General features: G+C 36.3%; 1 protein-coding gene across 1 annotated transcript in view; it reads right to left on the reverse strand.

Moving 5' to 3' along the window:
* robo1 (roundabout, axon guidance receptor, homolog 1 (Drosophila)) overlaps nt 1–21,020 on the reverse strand; it is a 202,324-nt gene that overhangs the window by 174,182 nt on the left and 7,122 nt on the right. Inside the window, exon 2 of the mRNA XM_017416408.3 lies at nt 7,216–7,340. Within this exon, the coding sequence (XP_017271897.1) occupies nt 7,216–7,303 (88 nt within the window). The 5' untranslated portion in view covers nt 7,304–7,340. The remainder of the gene's footprint in view (nt 1–7,215; nt 7,341–21,020) is intronic.

The following is a 21,020-nucleotide window of genomic DNA, read 5'->3' on the forward strand; positions in this document are numbered from 1 at the left end:
GAAAAGATGCAGAGGTGTCAGTGTCAAGTCTCTATGGAAATCAATAAACTCTGCTACATACACAGCTCATCATATCACACATGCATACACGCATCATACATCCATACTCTGAGCAAAGCAACAAAACAAAACAAAACACACACAGGAATGACAAAGCTGTATGGGAAAAGATTTGCACCTCACTTCTCAATATTTGTGACTATACTGTCAATTTGATTTGATTTAAATCAAATTTAAAAGCTATCAGAAAGCAGCAATATCTTTGTTCTTTTTTACATGCAGTATGAATTGATGAATGAACTTTTTAATAAAACCAGAGACCGATTTAAACTTATTTGAACATGTTCAAAATTACACTTGAAAAGTTTGCAACATATAAACAAATATATTTCTTTTGCAATTCAAAGATCTTCTGAGTTTGATTAAAAAATGTATTCAAGTAAAATGTTTTGTTAGACACTCAGAAATGTTACCTTTACCAAATGTAAATGAGTCTGTTACTTTCCCCTAGTCATAACATCATGAGACTTTGGTGAAATAGAATATCATCTTTGAGATGTATGGGTCATTTGTGAGGTCACAAATCAAAATGAAGAACCTAAGATGTAGCATCATCTGTAATCATGGGTACATTTGATCATTTTTCCTTATGGAAAAATGTGATGTCATACATTTTCCCCTTTTTTTTATAATTTGTGCTTTGTTTCAAGTGTCACGACAGAGTATCTAATGCTAATCTCACCTCAGTCAACAGTGCAAAATGTTACAGTTTCACAATATAATTCAAATGGCTGCATTTTCTTTATTGCAGTTTACATGTGATTGCATACAACATTACCATCTCATGACATCTAACTTTGTTGTGATGTTGATGGTCCATGTCTCTCTATATTTTTGACCTTCTATGTGTTTTTTGTTTCATTTCATGTTTGGCCTTGTTGCTTTGACTACATGCGCTTACACATGTTCCTGGCTACACATTTTATTTTCCAGAGTTGTGGTTCCTGCACAAATGGACACTGTCCTTCAATACAGCAGCAAAAGTCTAAGGTGCCATCTGAAAATTTCTAACCAGATATGAAACCATAATTTTTCAAAGATGTTTCAAGTGTATTTATTACATTTTTTATGTGAGTATGAGCTTCTTGTCCCTGAGTTATATAGAGTGCAACCTGGAATATGGATCACCATCCTTTTCACCAGACTTAGTTACTACAGTGAGCTCAAGTTCAAGGTGAATCCACACTGGATACAAGTAAAGTCATAGTAAAAATGAGAAACTGAAGCTCAGAACAACAATTAAACTCCCTTAGAGCAAGAAATTAATGAATTTATCCAAACTGTGGAAAGACAACCTCCTTTTAAATGAAAACGCAAACCTCTAAAGAGACAAAAAGTGCAAGGCCAATATGAAAAAAAAAAAAAAATTATAATAACAGAACAAATGTCCAAATTTCCTAGAGCAGATTTTTCATCATTAAATAATAGCCTGAGGGTAGATTGTGATGAGGAAACACTAGCTTGTAATTAAATGGTGACTGGACGGAGCAAGAGGCAAGGAGACGATAAGCACTGGGCTCTGAGCGTCAGGAAAGAAGAAATGTGTCACACACTTTCAACAATATGCTTAGATTTGATCAAATATGTTTTATGTTTTCCTTTTGTGAAAAAAACAGAGATGGCACACAGACTGTTATTGTTTTCTCATGCAAATTTGACGGGCTCCAAAGCAAAAATATGCTTGCATGAAAAAGACTGGACAAGGAAAAACAATGTAGACGATGTAAAATTTGAAATGTGCTCGATTAGAAAACTGAAAGCTTAGAATGACACCACAAATGAAAAGAATAATGTTCTGAATTGAAAGATTACCTGAATCTGGTCTTTACAGTTACTAGTACACATAATCATGAAAACAATCAACTATGATAATTTTACTTGAAGGTGAAACAGGCCTGACGAGCAGCACCACACACACACACACACACACACACACAAACAAACACACACAGAGCAGGGATGTTACGGCAGTCTGAGAAAAGTATATCAAATAGCTACAGCAGGGTCGCAAGTAAACTGAATATAGAGAATCTCAGCAAAATTACCAGCCAGAGAGAGACAATAATCTATGATTCTTCCAAAACACCTCATTTGGAACCAGAGATTGACACTGGCTGCTCTGCCTGTATAAAATTGTCTTGTGATGCATCGTCATTGTGAATGAGGAAGTGGAAGTGTTTGAAATATACCAAGATTCAAAGAAAGAAATGAAAAAGGTGATAATGAAAAAATGACTTTTTCTTTTGCCCTAAAATTGCAAGTTTATGATATTTCACAGTGACCTATGCTCTCAGAGCTGACCAGATGTCATGTGACCACATTAGCTCATTTTAGTCCTTGTAGTATTGAAACAAATAAACCAAAAAAATTATGTCAAATGAATAGCAGTAAAGGTAATAACTAGTGCACAAATGACAAAACTCCAATTTCGACAGACGACACTGAGATTGGTTTGCTTTGAGGAATCCATGCAGACAGTGTTCAAAGAAAAGTGTTTTGGAGTTGTTTTCTCAGACAAAGCTTTTCAATATGCCTTAATGAAATAAGTGGTGTCATAGATTTTATTATTCTAGAGAAAATAAACATTCCGTCACAAGAATTTCATTATATAAAATGCCAAGTCTTCAATCTTCTCCCTTCTTCAATAACAGCACTTACTCCCTTGAGAAAAAAGAAAAAAAACAAAAACAGCAAAAGTGGTGAAATGAGGATTTTTCACCTAAATACAATTACTGAGCATTCTGCAAAGTGCTGTAAAAAGCAATCAGGAATCACTCCTGAAAGTTGGCAAGAGAGAAACGGACTGAGTTTTTAATGTGCTGGTATTTTATTTAGAGTTTTTCATTGGCAAAAAGCTTTTCCTGCCCTTTGCCAAGCAAAGATTGCTTTGTTGCGGCCAGTCAGGCTTTGAATTCTCCCAATTGAGATTGAAGATGACAACATCTATCCCTGAAAAATAGCAATGGCTCCATAGACTCACACACTTGATGCTAAAGTAGACGGCTTCATTTTTTTTGGCTTTAGCTTCAAATTAAATCAGAGAACAGAGGCGACCTTCAGATATCAGCAGACGCAATATGCTTACTAGATGCATTTGAGAAAATGGCTACTGATCAAGATTTATTGAGTGAGGCTCCGCTGTGTGTCAGGACTGATACGCGTCTAATCCACAGTGAAATGCAATGTCAAATTGGTGTGTGTGTGTGGGCATGTGGTGGGGTCAGCTCATTTATAAGAATGTCTTAATGGCTGTTTGTATCCAAAATGAAGTGTAGAAAAAAAAACTGCAGTTGAATGAGACCCAGAGCCAGAGAATGAAAGGAAGGCCTGAGTGTCAAATAGGGTGCTTATAGTGCAGAACACTAATAAGGAACGCGTCAGCAGGACAGCGGCAGCAGATCCATTCTCCTCCGGGCTTCATCTTGGCAGTACCTGTTATAAACTTCCTCTGCCGTCTTGCACAATTGGTTCTGTAATTTAAAAAGGTCAGCGTGGCTCCTGTGTAATTCAATACTCTCATGGTGCTGTATTAACCACATATTTAATCACCCTCGGGGTGGTATGCAAGCTGAATACTTAATGTAAAGGAAAGAAGTGGGACCGAATGTAAAACACAAGACCTGGCATGAAGTGTATATAAGTTACAGTACGTGGCAGAACTGTTTAAATCGACTTTCACAAAAAGAGAGAACAGCAGAGAGACAGCTGTAGTAAACTTTTTATGAATAAGTTGATGCTCAAATAAAAATCATAAAGTAAAATTGAATGTTCTGGAGTGGGAGAGGGGTTTCTGTTGCTTTAAACTGAATTTGTCCGTCAGGATGACAGATGCAACATCTTGTGTTATGGAATTTGGCTGTTTAAACAATTGAATTAAAGGGCAGCATCACCAATGAACAATCATCAGTTGTTTGAAAAAAAAGAAGTCATTACTGACATGAGATAAACAGTATAAGGACTATAAAAATGCCACAGTAAAAAAAGTCCAGCATGTAATGAAAAATAAAATCAAAGTAGTTTACAGAAACTGCAAAAGCTTTAAGTGCTAATTCAAATAATATTTTAACTCAAAGTCAATAAAAGAAATTAAAAAAAAAGTTCAACTATATATGTAATACATTTGTTTCTTTGTCAGTAGTGAAAAATGCTGTTTATCTAGAAGATAGTTGAGCCAGTTAAAGTCCATTTTGTTCAAAATGTTCACTCACTCAAGACTCTACTTAATATCTATTTTTCTAAATCAAGTCTTAAAAACTTAACAGGTAAGATAATCATTGTTCAAAACCAAACCACAACTTTGCCATCATTAGCTACACATATAGAAACAATAATTTCTGCTCTAATCACAATGAAGATAAATTCAGGACAGATTAAGTCCTTAAAGACTAGTCTGGGTGTGACACAGCATGTCAGATCACTTATAAAAGCAGCATGAAGGATTACTTATGAAACTGAAAGGGGGTGTACTCAAAACAAAAATAAAGAATGAAGATACCTTTTATAAAATAAAACAGGGAAACATTGTTGTTGGTAACTGACGTCAAATGTAAAGGTCAGTCATGAAGTTTGCAAAGAAATACAAATCAAACCGAAGCCTCGATATTCGTCTCTCATAAGAAGACACTCCACATGGAATTCAGCACATCTACATCCAACTGTTTATGAAATGTTCCTTCACTATGATGACACATGCTGGAAATACAGTACATAGCTTAGATCTGACAAGCCCCTCTGCTTTGGGTGGATTTTCATTGAAGCTGAACATACTGCTTGAGGCACCTGGTGCCTTAAATAAGAAAAAAAAAAAGTCAATTTCCCAAACCAGTACACTTACTGAGACAATGTCTGCTACTTAAAATTCATCTGGGTATCACCATATTTAGCAGTAAGTGACAGATTTAAGTACTGACAATATATGAATATGGATCCATTCAAGATGAGATAGATTCCATTTAAATACAAGCGGAACTGCTGTCAGTCAGAGATGATGGTCCAAAGTCATTATAGAAAGTAGTGATCCCTTACACAAAAACTCTATACATATACACACATAATGTTGAACCAGACTACAGGGGGCCACATACCACACTCTGCTTGACAAGTAAATTGCTTCTTGATAGTGCTGGCAAGAGAAAATACAGAAAAAGAAGGTGGCAGCATAAATATAGGTAAAAGAAATGAATGAAAGGTGAAAGGTAATAGAAAGAAGCAGACAAGCCAGAATATAAAAAAAGCAGCTCCACTAAGCAGGGCTGCAGGGACCTGTCGCCCCGTCTGATGAGATCTGGGTGGAATCGGACTGATGGCAACATGGTGTAACTATGGTGACTGTCAAAGGTGGTTACAGAAAATACACAGTGTAGGTTGTTCTCTTCTTTCAGTTAGACATTGTAGATATTTCTGAGATGTTGCAGGAAAAAGGAAAAACAAAACAGTAATGTCAAAAATATACAGCTACATCCTAAAAAACAATGATCAAGAGATGAAAAGATGAAAATGAAGCAAAAGCTATTTTGACAAAAAGTACCAAAAATAGAAGACGAGGGGGAAAGGAATAGAATCAAAAAAGTGCAGACTTCCTTAACAGATTTTCACTTTTATAATTAAGTTAGGACAAAACGACAGTTGAGTCTTTGAAACACCAACTCTTAAAGTTTTACTTTCTTATTGTCTCAAATTATCAGAATATTTTCTAGCTATTTAGCAGATATGAAGTCAAGAAGCTTCATTTAAAATTATGCAATCAAATATTTCATTACTGAAAATAGTTACAGAGCTCACTAACACTGGCTAACATGAGGGGTCAAGCTTCAATACTATTAGACAAGGTGGTGAAGTAAAATATTTTTTTTCTCCTGCATATTTAAAAGCAATAATTTTATACAACAAAGAAGTTTAAATACATCATGTTCCAGCCCAGGCTCACAGAAAAAAACATGCACACTAGCAAACAAGCAGAATCTATTGATTTGTCTTCTTCACAAGCACAATTTTTGTTTTTTTCTGCTACATGTAGACAAAAATTATTAAATAGAGGAACACAGTGTGGTCACTGGAATTTGAAAATGATCGTGAAAAAAATGTTCCATCATATTTAAGGTATATTTAAGGTTTATATTCTAGCAAAGTCCTTATCTACAAAAAACAAAGAATTACTTTCAAGCTAAACAGCTATGAGAGTCCAGTCCAGAGCCGTCACTAATGTTTCAAAAGGACTTTACACTGAAGCATAAAGGAGGGGGTGTTAAGGGTTACAAACTAGTCATATGAAGTCAAGCATTAAAAACTATTTGGTTAAGATCAGTAAAACATGATGACTTCTGTTAGAAATAGCACATTGAAATATTCTTTACCTGGGTTACCTCTTGCCACATTGTTTCACTTCTGCAAAACACGCAAAACATGTCGGACACCAAACATCTTCATGAATTACTTTTAAAGCCTTGCTGGGTGGCCTGGAAAAAATAAAGATTTTCTGTTCTTCTGTACAGGCACCAAGTTACTTTCCCTTTTTTATGTTTCCCATGACATGAGGCTGAATATTATCTGTGTAGCAGGGGGACAGAGGGTGGCTGAAGTTGTAAACAAGGTTGAAACATACACTGATAAAACTGGCATGACTGTTGTTCCATCCACAGAGGGCTCACAACCTTTTGCACATAAACAAATACATAAAACTGTTGCTCCTGTATTTTATTTACCGGAGTTCTTGTTTTTTTTTTTTGTTTTTTTTTTTAGTCGAAATAGTAGGGAGCTTATCTCACCATGCCATTCACAATATCGCCCATTGAATCTGGAACAGCTATGCACTCATAGTGAGTTGTTATTTTTATACATATATTTACAATATTTACTTATTTTCTCAAGTCTGTCTTTATTAAGAAATGAAGATTGTCTCAAACATATTTTGTCAAAAAGTGTAAAATTAAAATTTTTGTTTTGGACTGAAAATGTGTACATTTTGATCTAAGGGTGTGACAAACTTAAAGGCTTAGAGTTACATGTTAATACCAAATTTTAACGATGGTGTCAAGCAAACAAAGGTCAGACAATTACACATTTGGTAGGCACAGATGGATCATGAAAATGGAGTACACAACAAAGTCATAACTGATGGAAGGACATGCCACTTCTGAGAAATGTAAAATATCTTACCTGGGACCAAAGAAATCTCTTCACCCAGAGCCAGCCCCAGCAGAACCATCAATATGAGGGGGGTGGCCCCTGACCCAGTGCCATGCATTACGATGCTCACTGTCCAGGCATCACTTGATGTTAAACTGTCAAAGAAAATAAAAACAAAATTGTCATATATTGCTTTTACAGTTAGCATTGCACTCATTTAGTTAATTTTCAAGATTAATATGACTAATAAATTCTAACCTTAACATGCAAAGTACAAAAAATGCGAGACTGAACACAGAAACAAATAGCAAAAGCATGACCAAAATATGTGTTTGTGATGTTAGTTTTCAAACATCAGAGTGTTTACAGCTACTTTTACAACCAAAACTGCCAACTGACATCTTTTTTCTTTTTTTTTTTTGTGCCTAAATGTTTTGACCCTTGCTAATACTACAGTCTTTCTATAGGTTCACCATTTTTTTGTTGAGTGTTTCTAATTTAAGTTATGTATTTGCTTGTTGGTTTCTCACTTTTGCTGAACAGTCACAAATACACTAAATAACTAAAGTTGCATCTCTTATGGTTATATTTCTGGGATTAGAGTACCAGCTTTTGTTCCTTTGTTCTTTCTTCTTTCTCTGTGTTTGGTTCCATTGTTTAATTCAGCTTCATTTTCACACAAAGAGTATTACCAGTTTGCTTTGAAATGGCTTCCATCTGGTTTGTTAATGTTCATCCTGTTCCCTTAGCAAGTTAGAGCTGAAGCAATAACACACACACATTAAATGTCTCTGTCAAACTGATTTCAGACAGGGGAGACAAAAGCATCAGAGTTTAGTGGTGTGTGTGAGACAATGGCACCACGCAGTCATCACCTGCATACAGTGACAAGGACCGTCTGTAGCAGGGAAATAAATCGGAGGATTCTCTGGATCAGCCATCTGTGGAACAACCTGTTCACCCTTGTTTGATTACATCCAGCAGGCCAAGCAGCCCAGGCTCCTGTACATCTCCTGGTCTTTTTCTGTATCCAATTCTCTCTCTCTTTAGACCCTCACCAACAGCCCCCATGCACTGCTGTGCAGTGTGATTTTCTCTTTGCTGCCCTTTCCTCAGGCATGACAAACTCATTGACTTGGATATGCTTCAGCTAAAATATGAAGGAATTGCCTCACCAAAAATTCCAGGAAATTGCAGGTACGACTGAGTCTACACAAGTCTTGCATCTTAAGATGCAATGAAACATTAACCCTGTCTCTCCACAATGTGCATTAATAAAAAGGAAAGACATGTTTACTTGATCTTCTTTTCCGCAATACCGCTAATGATCAAAAAGATTTTTACACAAGAAACCACAATTTTTCTACATTCTAAAAAAAAATGTGTTAAGATTCAAAAACTTTCATATATTTAAATTCATTCAACACCAAACAAAACAACAATTTGTTCTGCCTATTACATGTTCTATTTTTTGGTGCCATCATTTTTTCTTGTCTTTTTCATCTCCTTTCTGTAATACATTTGCAGCAGAAGGAAGCACAATCGTACCAATTTGCTTTTTCCCGCAGTCTTATCTATGAACTCTCAATGGACACTTTGCAGAGCTCTTATATGCATTTTCTGGTTTCAGAATTAGAAGAGCTACTGAAAAGGTAATATCAGATATCAAGCATGGAGAGCTCACAGTTGCATTTGTGTTATCATAACCTCATTCCTCCAATGTTGCAGCAGAACCAAAGACTTATGTGTTGTATTTGTCCAATTTACATGTAGTCACAAGCGTATTCCCAGCTAAACGTCTGATAACAAGAATCTCTCTTGTTATACTGAAAGATTCCAGTCCATTCACTCCACCCAGTATCCTGGAGAAGTGGCAGACTTGGTTACCCCACTTTTTTTGATAATTGTGTCAGATAAACACTACATCGTTCTTTTGCAGGCAATCTGATAAATACCCAATTACCAGTTGGGGACCGGGTCAGACAAGTGGGCGCCAGAGGTCTTTGGCTCAGGAATGTGGGATACATGTCAGTGAGATGGCCTTTTCAACCCTGATGCAAGTTTGGAGCTGAACTCGTAATTCAGTGCATCACAGAATGCCATTTGATTAATGAATGAACAAATTAAAGATAAAGGAAGATTTATCCTGGCCATCCCTTCTGGAAACCACAAGCACTGGTTGAGATTGACTATGAAATGTCTCGCAGTCCAATCAATGACTGTTTCTCCATCCTCATTATTCAGCCCGCTACATCAAAAGAAATGAGATGTTTTACAGGACTTGTTTCTGTGCCTTCCACTGCATTCACTACCAGATCAGCTTGAGAGGAATGAAAGGCCCTTATTGTCTCTCTTTATCTGACTCAATGATTGTTGAATGGATTCAAGCCAATTAATCAGGCAGTGACAAGAAGCATTGCTGCTGGCTCAGTGACCAACTCCCACAAAAGACAGGAACCATCAGCAGAACAGTCACTGCCCGCAAATTGATTTTCGAACACCTAGTAAACCGAGGTAATGCCATTCAAATTCTGCTGTTTCTCATTTTGACATGCCAGCATAACCTAATTACCTAAACCTCAACACAAATCAGTCTGTTGAGGATACTATAACTTTGCCATTGTAGTTTTTTTTTTTTTTTTTTTTTTTTTCATTTTGTAAAGGACTTCTTTTTCTGATGAATACTGATAATGTTTCATATACTTGACAATATTCTGGTTTGTGGGTAACTTAAGCAGAAGGTAATTGAAGACCTTTGAGGTTCAAAGTGAACTCCACTTTTACTCATCAGGGGTTTTTGTTTGTTTTTTGTTGGCTTTGTAATCCATTTTGATTAAGTAAGAATGGGTTTTAAGCTCATGGACAAAGTCTGAAATTGCAAAACAACCATGCAATCTGCTTCTATTTTGTCTGGAACCACTCATTAAACTTTGCACTGGACATCTATAGAATTAAGACGGGGTTTTCTTGGTGTATATAAGTACCTGCAAATTTCATTAGGCTCGATTTGCTGTGTAGTGTTATGTCAGTGACATTTTTGATGGATAGCTCCTATGCCTCTCTTTTATGTCACCATGGCTACTCCTTCCTCATAAAAATGCCAACACTGGATTAAGCATCTTACATTCACATTATGCAGCTTCACTTCATTACAATAAAAGGATTAACCTGCCTGCTATCTGGAAGGTGATATGTAGAGAGGGTGGCCGATGTAAGGCTGAACCGTCATTCCCCATTTGTGTAATTTACTTTCCCTGTGAGCCTCCGAGTTTCGCAACTGATCACCCACACTCCAACGGGGACTACAGTTCATTCTGAGGCAACACTTGGGGTTGAGAAAAAGTCTTTAGCCATTAGGACTGCCTGCAGTGGACTTACATAATAGTATATTCTCCACAGGGAAGACACGTGCTTTACTGTTCCACTTTCTGTACACTGCTAGCGATCAGTAGATATAATTGTTTTTAATAGTGGAAACTTTAGCCTGCAGTTGTATGGTCTGTTATATATGGAAAATTGTGATATTTATATAGGATTGGGGGTTTTTCCATTTAGAACTGGCAAAATATTGGAGGAAAAAAACCCCAAAATGAGCATGTTGATAAAGCTCAAAGCACTTGGGTGTTGCCGGGAAAATGAGCCTGGTCACATAGGTTTTCCCCATAGCAATCCGTCTTCTCATGAATGTGATCTGTGATAAATTAAAAACTGATTATTTCTAGAGGCAGAAGCCAAGCACATAGCCTACACCTTCTTTTTCTGTGGCTGTGATGGATTAGTTCGTAGCCTGCATGTTTGACCTGTCCCCACTGACTGCACAGCCATGGAAGCCACAGGCATAAATACCTCCTATCAAGACGCCATCTCTGACAAGTCCTAATTTATGTGAATAAATACCTCACAGTCTCATTAACGGACAACGCCATTCTTTTAGGAAACAGATGGATGATTCTTTGATGCATTTATGTGTTATTACAGACTTAAAATCGCATTTAACATCAATACATCACAAACAATATATTTTTCAAATTTAAAAGACATTTTTCCTATAATTTAAACTGAACAACTGAAAGGAGCATGCATCTGTAAATTCTATATTCCATTTATAAGATAAATTAAATGATTTATGAACCGAGCAACATGCGTGTCCAAATTACCAGTAACCTATGCTTTTTAAAGAAAGACTGAATCTGAGAGCAGATTGGAGCTCACATGAACTGTCCTTGAGCTTCCACAAAGCTGAGACTTTTACATTATGGCCCCATTCTCATGTGTCTGAGCCACTTTCCCTGGGTTGGCTTCATTTGGAAAGCTTACAGCGCAATTTGTCTGCAGTGATTGGGTCTGCCTGAGTGGGAACAAAGGCTGACCGCCTGGCTAGTGTGTCCTTTTGTGTCCCATATGTCAGAAGTCTGCCACACATACAAAGCAGCAACTGCCAAGAGCACACCAGTCATTATCAGCTGTAGAATCACTGTCATTATCCTGCTGCAATCATAACTCTAATTACAAAAGTTGCTTTGTAAGCAGGTAGATTATGCAATGTTAATTACTGGTGCACAATGGGGCAAGTGCATGTTCAAATGCCACTTGCTATTGTGGCCAACACAAAAGCAACACACATTTTAACCCTCTGGCATATGCAAAGCACCTCCACATCCCTTGATAGTTGATTTAAACCCCTCATGCAATCACTGGTCATTAATAATATCTCATTAATAATGGCTACTGTATAATAGATCATCAAATTCTGTCACTGGATTATGTGACAAAAGCCAATATGCCTGAAAGGTTTTTGTTTTTAATAAATGAACCTCATTCATGAACTTCACCATCTTATTACTGATCAACTTACACCATCAAGAGAAGCAAGCTGGTGGGTAAGAATCTACAACTTTACATAAGAAATGTACCTTAATAATCCTTCTCCTAAACTAGGAGACTTGGAAATCTGTTTTTGTAAACACAATCAAGTTATTGGTTTGTAAAATGATAAAAATGTAACTTTCAGTCCCATTCTAATGAAAAAAAAATGATAATGAGGATTTTGTTTATTATCCTGATTATCTTAAAGCTATTGTTTAAAAAAAAACATTTACACACAAACACTTTAAAACACTTAAAAGATGTACATTAATAAAATCCCACCGATTTTATAAACAAAACATAAAAAATATCACAAAATGAAGAAAACCTTTTCAGAGAACAGCAAAGCAATATATTTAGCATTCATCATCATGAGGCTACACTTTACCAATCCACTCTGGCAAATTAAATCCACGGAATAATATCTTCATCATTGCTGTATTTCTGCGCTCTGACACAGGCGTCTATTTGGCTTTGGAAAGCAGCGCAGCAAAGCCTGCCAACTCGGAAAGACCTGAAACCATGGGGCAATAAAAAGTGACATCAGCAATGGGAAAGTTAATAGTGTGTTTCAGATGCACTTTCTGGAGGACAGCAGAGCTGGAGGTTTCATTCACTGTAAGTGACAGTGGCTGGCAATTTCCTTCTGCCTCCCATATGCCCCTATAAATCTCAACCTGCTCCGTGTAATAACTTATAAACTGATAAAGCCTTCCAGAGGGGTTTAGTCTAGCTTCTGTCAATCTGTTGATTTTACTGACTGTGTACAGATCATAGTTGCAAATTGTTTTCTATTCATTCAATGTGATGTCTAATTGCAGTCAGACTGCAGTTACCTGATGCTGTGTTGTACAAAGTGTCAGGCCGGTGGTTGTGTGGGGCTGTTTTTGACTTCACAAGCCCTTCCTCTAACTTTGCAGAGCTCATTTCAGCACAGCTGTCAGAGAACGCCTGGAGCTGAATAAACAGAATTTACAACCACACAGTAACATAGAAGACAACATGACTGTGGGAGTCTGTTTGAAAATTGGGCCACTGGTGAATCATCATCTGTCTTTTCCACAGCTAAAGTTTTCCCTTTCTCAGTACAGTACCTCATATTCCTTTTGCAGTGATTTATATTGGTTTATTTATCTTCACAAGCAAAGTTGACACAATTGTTAAAGAAAATCAAAGTTATAAGAAAGCTTCTTTTTGAAAAATTGGGCAGAATAAAAAATTATTTTCTTAATCTCTGTTATATAAAACCAAATAAAACTGTAATAAAATCAAACAGAACACTTATTGCAGTTCCATTGAGGGTGTATATTTATTAAACCTTTGCATTTTTTTCCAAAGAGTTGAAAACAACAAGGCTGCTGTTTTACTGTGAAGGTCAGCATAGTTGTGTTGTTTTGTTGTTGTTGTTTTTTGCAAATCTAAGGAAAGAGAATCAATTCTACATCAATATCTATTGATGTAGAATTGATCAATTTGTTTCTGCAAAACTAACAAACAACAAAAAATCCAACAAGCAAACGGACTCTGTGGCAGAAGCAATAACTGAAACTAAAGAATAAGACAGAAACATTTATCAAGTGACTTACTACAACACACAGCAAAGTGTTACAGAAGTTCTTGAAGCAGTTCTTGAGTAATCTTGTGGGTAATCAAATGCTTAGAGCAGAAAAATACCATTACACCCAAGAAATCATCATAGATCAACATCATGATTAAAAAAAAAAAAAAAGAGTACAACAGTTACCAAAAAATTGCTTGATGATAACCTACCTGTATTTACAAAAGAAACATGTTACTTTAATAATTAGTCTGTCCTCCAATAACATATAAACCTGTCACAATTGACACATGCATATTGAATATAAGAATACAAATGTGTGAAATAGAGTGATATGCTTGCTTGATATATTTCTAAAAGAAAAAGAGTTCTTCAGGAGACAAGAGAGGTGACAAAAATAACTTACCATGTTATCATTAATATGGCAAGTGCTGACAGATTAATACAGATGAAGATAATTGAAAACATAACCAGTGCCAGTTTTGTTCTAAATTAAAAATATTACAAGCAATAGACAAATCTTCAAAGATATCTTGTGCAGGCTAAGTTGAATAAAACAAACAATCAATAAACTGGAATAGAATGTTCTGCAAGATGTCTTTACTTGGATCCTAGAGGGATTTAGAGGCACCTGGTGACAAAGTGACAGATTGCAACTAAACAACCCCCCACCTGCATGAGCGCAAGAAATACTTAAAAGTTAGCTATCAAAAAGAGGAAAAAAACAAAAAGCAAAATCAAAATGTTCATTTCACAGCTGGTGTTATCTTGCTGTCTGGGCAGCTCCAGAAATGTTATGATGCAACGTGGCTGACAATAAACTGGATAGTCCAATATTTAAAATATAAAAGGCTAGGTAATAAAACAGCATTTTAGGTCATTCTCTGCTAATAAAAACATATTTATGAATGATATTTATATCTAGCTGCTTGTAAATAGCTAATTGAAAAAGCATAGAAAAAGTTTAAAGGGAACCTATTATGCTTCCTTGAGCAAGTTAGGATAGGTCTGTGGGCTATATGAAACATGATTATTACATTTAATACACAAAATCATTCACCTGATCAGTTCTGCCTGTTTTGAGCTTCAGAATAAGCTGTTTTAGGGCTGTGTCACTTTTATGCAAATTAGGTGCTGTTGGCCAAGGCCCCCCCCCCCAACTCAGTGTCCCGCCTCAAAACATAAAAACTCACTGAAGGATTAAACTCTGTGGATCTGACAGACATTTATATTGTTATTAATTCAAACTGAGGATTCTGACTTTGGGACAGGGGCACTTAGCGGTTCTGAAACCCGACTGGTAGCGGGTCGGGACACCTGCAGCCGACAACAAAACATTTTCCTTTTCCAGCAGACATTTTTCAGCAGTAAAACCAGCAGAACTAAAGTGATGGTCTTCCTGTAATAAAGTGGTTGGAGCTCCACTTGGGTTGCTAGGTGAGGGGCTGTACTCTGCTTGGGGTTGCTAGGTAACAGGGATTGTGATGCAAAAATCCTGAGGTTTTTGAAACAGGTTGTTTTGCAGACACCAGAAAACATTTACTTATTGCTAAAGAACTGCTGGTCGGGGGGGGGTTGCGCTTGGACTGTTTCTAGAAGCAGTAGATACCCAAATGAAAGTATAAAAACATGAAAAAAGTGATTTTTACACAATAGGTCCCCTTTAAAACATTGTGCAGGCTAAATGGTGAAAAATAATTAAAACACAGAAGTTAATTAAAGAAAGAAAAGACATACTGAAGCTTTATTTACAAACTTAAGCAGTTAAACAAAAAGAATCAGCGGTCTCTAACCCTGTGAAGTGTTACTGTACTTCCAACTCTAATTCAACATCTGAGTGATCAAAACAGGACAGTTCTTTTTTTCCTCTTGTAACAGTCAGACCACTGGCCATAACTAACCATTGTGGACTTTTATGGTCGAGAACACAGCAGGCAACGATCAGATGTGTGATATGAAACATGAAAACTGAAAGGAAAAAGCTGCAGCAGCTGCAGCAATTGCCACAGAGAAGAGGAAAAAGACAAGCGGATAATGAAAACACAGTGGGTTTGAACTGTCTTGTTGCTGACAGACAGAAGCAGTGGTCCTGAACATGTATGTGGTTCAACAAGCCTCCGACACAGTGAGCCCTTCTCCTTGGGACTGTCAGCCTTCAGCAGAGCAAATCATCTCTCCATGAGGATTTCATCACATTAGCCTAAGCCGTGTGTACAGATAGCAGCAGCGGCAGCTATAGTGTATGATCCACAAACAGACTCGCAATCACCAATTAGCGCTATCACATACTCTGTAATTAGCAAGAGCCCCTGATTTTGGCTTGTGCAAAATGTATTCCTATTATCCAGATCACAAATAAGCACAATCATCTAATTACCTAGCATAGCTCACAAGCCTAATTAAAGTTAATACATTATGATACTCCAAAGTCCAGAGATTACAATGCTGCAAGGTTCTGGTTAATTAAAGTATTCACACATTGACAGGCAGAGATCTCAGCCATCATTTCCCTGAGCCAATTAAAATTCAGGGTCAAAATGGAAAAAAAAAAGTTTTAGTTTTTAAATTTCTCTCCAAGCATATAAATGTGCTAAAAATGGTAATCCTGTTTCACTCTTGCTGTTTTTAAAAATATATATTTCTTCCTCTTTGATTTGTTTACAAAATGATAACCTCCAGCTAAATCAAACTGACATCCAAAAATTTTCACCATACTGTTTATTCATTTTAGAGATTTTCAAATAACTTAGGCAAACAGAGAGAATATGGAACTGAATAGCCCCTGACTTTGACGCTACACAGAATTATCTTTGCACCTTCAAGCTCCAGAAAGGTTCATTAACACAGATTGCCTCATTACCACAATGCATGGTTACCAGGTAGCCTCTGTAATTACTGTGAGGTGCATGTGAAAGTAAAGAAGCGACAATTTATTTTTAGGGTAAGTATAAACCAGAAGAAGCAACCTCCTGAGATGTGACAGTTAATCTTGGTGAAGAAAACACTCAAGTTCTGAACATTGTTGACAAAAAGAAAGAAAGAAATAGTTTGTCTTTCACATGAAAACTGTTAACAACTCTAAGATAACCTTTAATGCACAAAATAATTGCAACTGATCTACAGAAATATAAATATATATATAAGTATATAAAATAAAAATGTAACAAATAATGACTAACAATGACAGTTCTGACCTACCCAAAAAACTTCAACAGTTACCATAAGCCTTATATCTTTAAAGTTCTTGATTGTTTAAATACTGTTCAAAGAGATACATTGTCTTCCCTTAATGTAAATTTAATAGTAAAGATGGCCCGCACATTTTCAATGGTTTTAATTAGAGAAGAAGGAGGTCAGGTCATAACTCTGTTATCTTTAAGCCCTTTGCTGGCAAACCAAGCAATAATGAATTCATGCATGAGATGGAACATTGTCCTGCATAAAGACCAGGGTCTTAGTGAGTGCTACTTACTTCTGGCTCTACCACTGTTTCAACATATATTGTGCAAAACACATCACAGGCTTGATTTTTAGTCAATTTTCAAAACAAAACAATTATTGTTGATGGCAATCCATACGCCAGTTCCTATAAAGCAGTACTGTATTCTATCCTCTAATCAATTCAGATGTATTTAAGTTATCTGTTTATAACACATCAGAGAACCTTTATTCTGATATCTCTTGGCCCAGTAAGTTATATGTTGGCAGGTACAAGAAGCATTAAAAGCTTATAAATGGTATTGATTTGAAATTTCATAACACTCACTTGTCTAGGGATTATGTGAGCAATAATACTATCATTATCTTAGCAGAAAGTGCAACCATTATTTCTTCAGTTTTGTTCAGTTTGCTGTTTTTAAATGACAAATATGGCATTTTACTACAAAGCATTTGTTAATATCATCATCCAACTGGCATAGTTTCAGCTGTGGGGAAGATGCATGTGTTAATGATACTTTCGTTGTTTATGTAGAGTACTTTTTCATCGGTGGTTGTGCCATAACTCTGGCGGTGCCCTTTTAGAAGGCTGATGTGCATTTTAAATCCATAAATTATCTACTTTCTCTCTCCTAATACCATAGCTAATACAATGCCAAAATCACACTTTGAAGACAGCTTAAAGAACATTCACCCCATCTGAGCACAGGAATCAAAAAAGTGACACTTTTAACTATAGAGCAGTCTGAAGTGTACATTTGAAATCAGCACATATGCAGCATGTATGAGGCCAATGTCTGTAGCTTGTTCATTTGACATAAAGACTACAAGTCAAAGGAAGCAACTTGGATGGCTTTGTCTGATCATAAACTACCAAAAATAAAAGAAAAAACTCACAAATCAACATGCTACAGTAATCTGTGGCTTGTTTATCCAGTAAATTTGGTTCAATAAAGCCACTAAGAATCCAGAATAAGCAGACAGAATGGAATCAAGCTAGTTATGGCATTCTTAGAAAAAAACTAAAACCTCACCAAAATGCTAATAGTTACTCTTTGTAACATAAACTAAGTCAGTATTGGGTAGGACATACAGTAGCTAAGGTAACTAAGATTCATGACTTCACTTCTGATCTCTGCTTTATTCACTTCAACATTTTACAATAATAAGACTTATACATCAATATCCCTGTCAATGTATTAGTGTTAGCCAGGTGATTACTGTAGATAATTTTAAATACATTGGAACCAAAAATAGAAGTAGTGGGAAAATAACTAAAATTATACAGCAGGCAATGTTCAGCAGATGTAATTTTTAATGCAGTAAAGCAGCAACAGTATCATTATGGATAAAAAGTTATATTTAGTCTTCAATCATTTGTTCAAGTCATCCTTAAAACCTTTTTTTATTCAATGTGTTTAGGTGCTACAACATGTAACAAAAGTCCCTGGAAGCTAAAGTAGTGAAAATGACTCATACAAGGCACTTTCATGAAAAATGAAAGCAAGAACCTGCTGGTGTTTGTCTGTCTAATATATTGACATTAGACTAATGTCGTCCAACATGGCTAAACTGGTGAAAAATTATAAAGAAGAAACACTGGAAAGAACAGAATAGGATCAATAAAGTAGATTTACTTTGATTTTTAAGATCTATATCATTTTGTCCACTACAAGCAATGTTCAACTTGCATTATATTGTATATTGTCTGTTTTAAGTAGTGTGGGAGGACAGAATTCTAAAACTAGAATTAGATAAAATACAATTAGAAATGTCTCAACGCTAAAAGAATCAGGGTCATGAGAACAGATTGGAAATAAAATACTCTCACTTCTCTTTTTTTTCCTACAGGTATAAAAAAACCTCAGATGATTGCAAAATCATTCCACTAACTTGTTAGAAGTACTTATGCTATACACGAGGTCAAAAGCAATTTCTAAAATACAAATTTAGCATTAATATTAGCCCAACTTTACTTTGCATTGTATCCTGAGATAAAGAATGCAAATATTAAAAAATAATCAGAGGATGTTAAAGGTGAGTATTAGAAAATAGGAAATCAATAATTGTCAAGAATGCAGTTACTTTTAAAAGGCTTTTACAACCATCTTGCTAGTACACTATTAGGAAATGGTCTGACTTCATTGTTTTATTATGTGACATATTTCCCTCTCCCAAAGATCTAAAAACGTAATTACTTTCTGATCTTTGTTGATGACTCTGTTAATGTTTGTTTCCTGGATGAAGAACAGCACAATGAAATGTCACATCAAAAAGGTGGCCAATCATAGATTTAGGAGCTCTTAACATCTAATTAGCCCGACTAACTGTTTCAGTCCTTTATACTGACAAAGTGACACTTTGGTCTTCAAAGCTGTCTACCAAGACAATGGAATAATTTTGTAAATGACTGCTACAGTTTGAAAAATTACTAAAGACAACATGTAACAGATAATAAATGCATCCTGTCTCTTGCACCCAGATAAAGATGGATGTCTTTGCCTGCTGATTCTGAAAAGTTCATTACAACAAGCAGCGATGCCCCAACAAAACCTTTAAAGAGGTGGGAGGAAAACATCTTGGGAGGACAACTACTTTCCCGGCCCAGTGGGGAAGTAACCTTGGCACAGTCATCTATCTTAGTTACACCGGAGTTAGACCTACTGACACACAGAGAAACTGTGCCAGTCCATGCAGTATCTGCAACAGCGCTGTGATACTACAGTACAATAAATAAATGGATAGAGGGAATCTAAAAACTACTGAAAATATAACAGGGATAGGATGAAGACAATAGATTTCCAAATGTATGAGTATTGGGGGCTGTGGCACAATGGTCAGCCAGTAAAAAAGGTGAAGCAAGGTGAGAAATAACCTAACCCCACCACAGGTGACTTCTGACCCTGTGTGTCAGGTGAAGGTAATATAAGAAGGTTGAGGGTGAACAAGGTTATGATAGAGAGACAGACAGAGATGAGAAGTCTGGGGAGAGGTGGGAGGAAAGGCGGGACGAGGGCGTCACTGTAGTGAGCGCTCACTCAGTCACCTTGAGCCTGGCTGTGTTTACGGAGCTGTCAGTAACGTGGTGAAGCTGGTCCCAGGAGACACAGGCCACCAGGGCGATGAGAAAATAATAGCTTCTTCTGTCAGAGCTTCAAGGGACAGGGGTCTGATGGACATCACTAGGAATTAAAGCCAACCTTTGGGACACGTCCCAACCTGCACACCTAAATACAGACACTTAAACATTGGATAAGTAGGAAGAAAAACACACAAGTCTAACTACTGTTATCACTATTTAATGCTTGGATTCTTGGTAACATTATTGAAATAATGAGCCAAAAATGGTCAAGTTTTAAAATGTCTTTGTACTTGCAAAGCACTAAAACACTGTATTTTATTTTAAAGGCAAAATGCAGCTGATACATCTTTTATTGCTGCTTTTATTTCCTGTCAAAAATCAACAGTCTAGGAGATTTAAGACATTCTTTTAATTTATTTTTAAAGCTGAAACTTATGAAAGCAACTTCTTTAACAGCAGCTTTTCATATCTAAGATCTTTATAAGCCTTCTAAAAATATTGACTGTTCACTTATACGCATAGTGGACTTGTGGATTATTCGATTTAGGAACTACTATTGTTGTCACAGCCTTGTCAGCCAGCTTTGAAGTTCATAATGCCTGACTATCTTTGAACGCATCAACAAAGATAACTCTCATTAAGTTGAACAAAAAGAAATACTGCACTGGAAAAAAGAGATTGATTTTCTGTCTGAATATTTTCAAGGTTCCACAAGTTGATTTTCATATTGCAGCAAAATAAACAGCTACCAGTGGCTGCCAGGCAGGATGAAAATCAATTTAACAACTTTTTTTAATGTTTCGGAAGATAGTTCTGGTTTGCTTCGAAAGCAAGAAGTGCTAGATTTGACATAAAGCCCTTTTCCTTATTAACTCCACAAGGACACGGTGC

This window comes from Kryptolebias marmoratus, linkage group LG2 (genome assembly GCF_001649575.2).
Source record: "Kryptolebias marmoratus isolate JLee-2015 linkage group LG2, ASM164957v2, whole genome shotgun sequence".
Taxonomy (NCBI): Eukaryota; Metazoa; Chordata; class Actinopteri; order Cyprinodontiformes; family Rivulidae; genus Kryptolebias; species Kryptolebias marmoratus.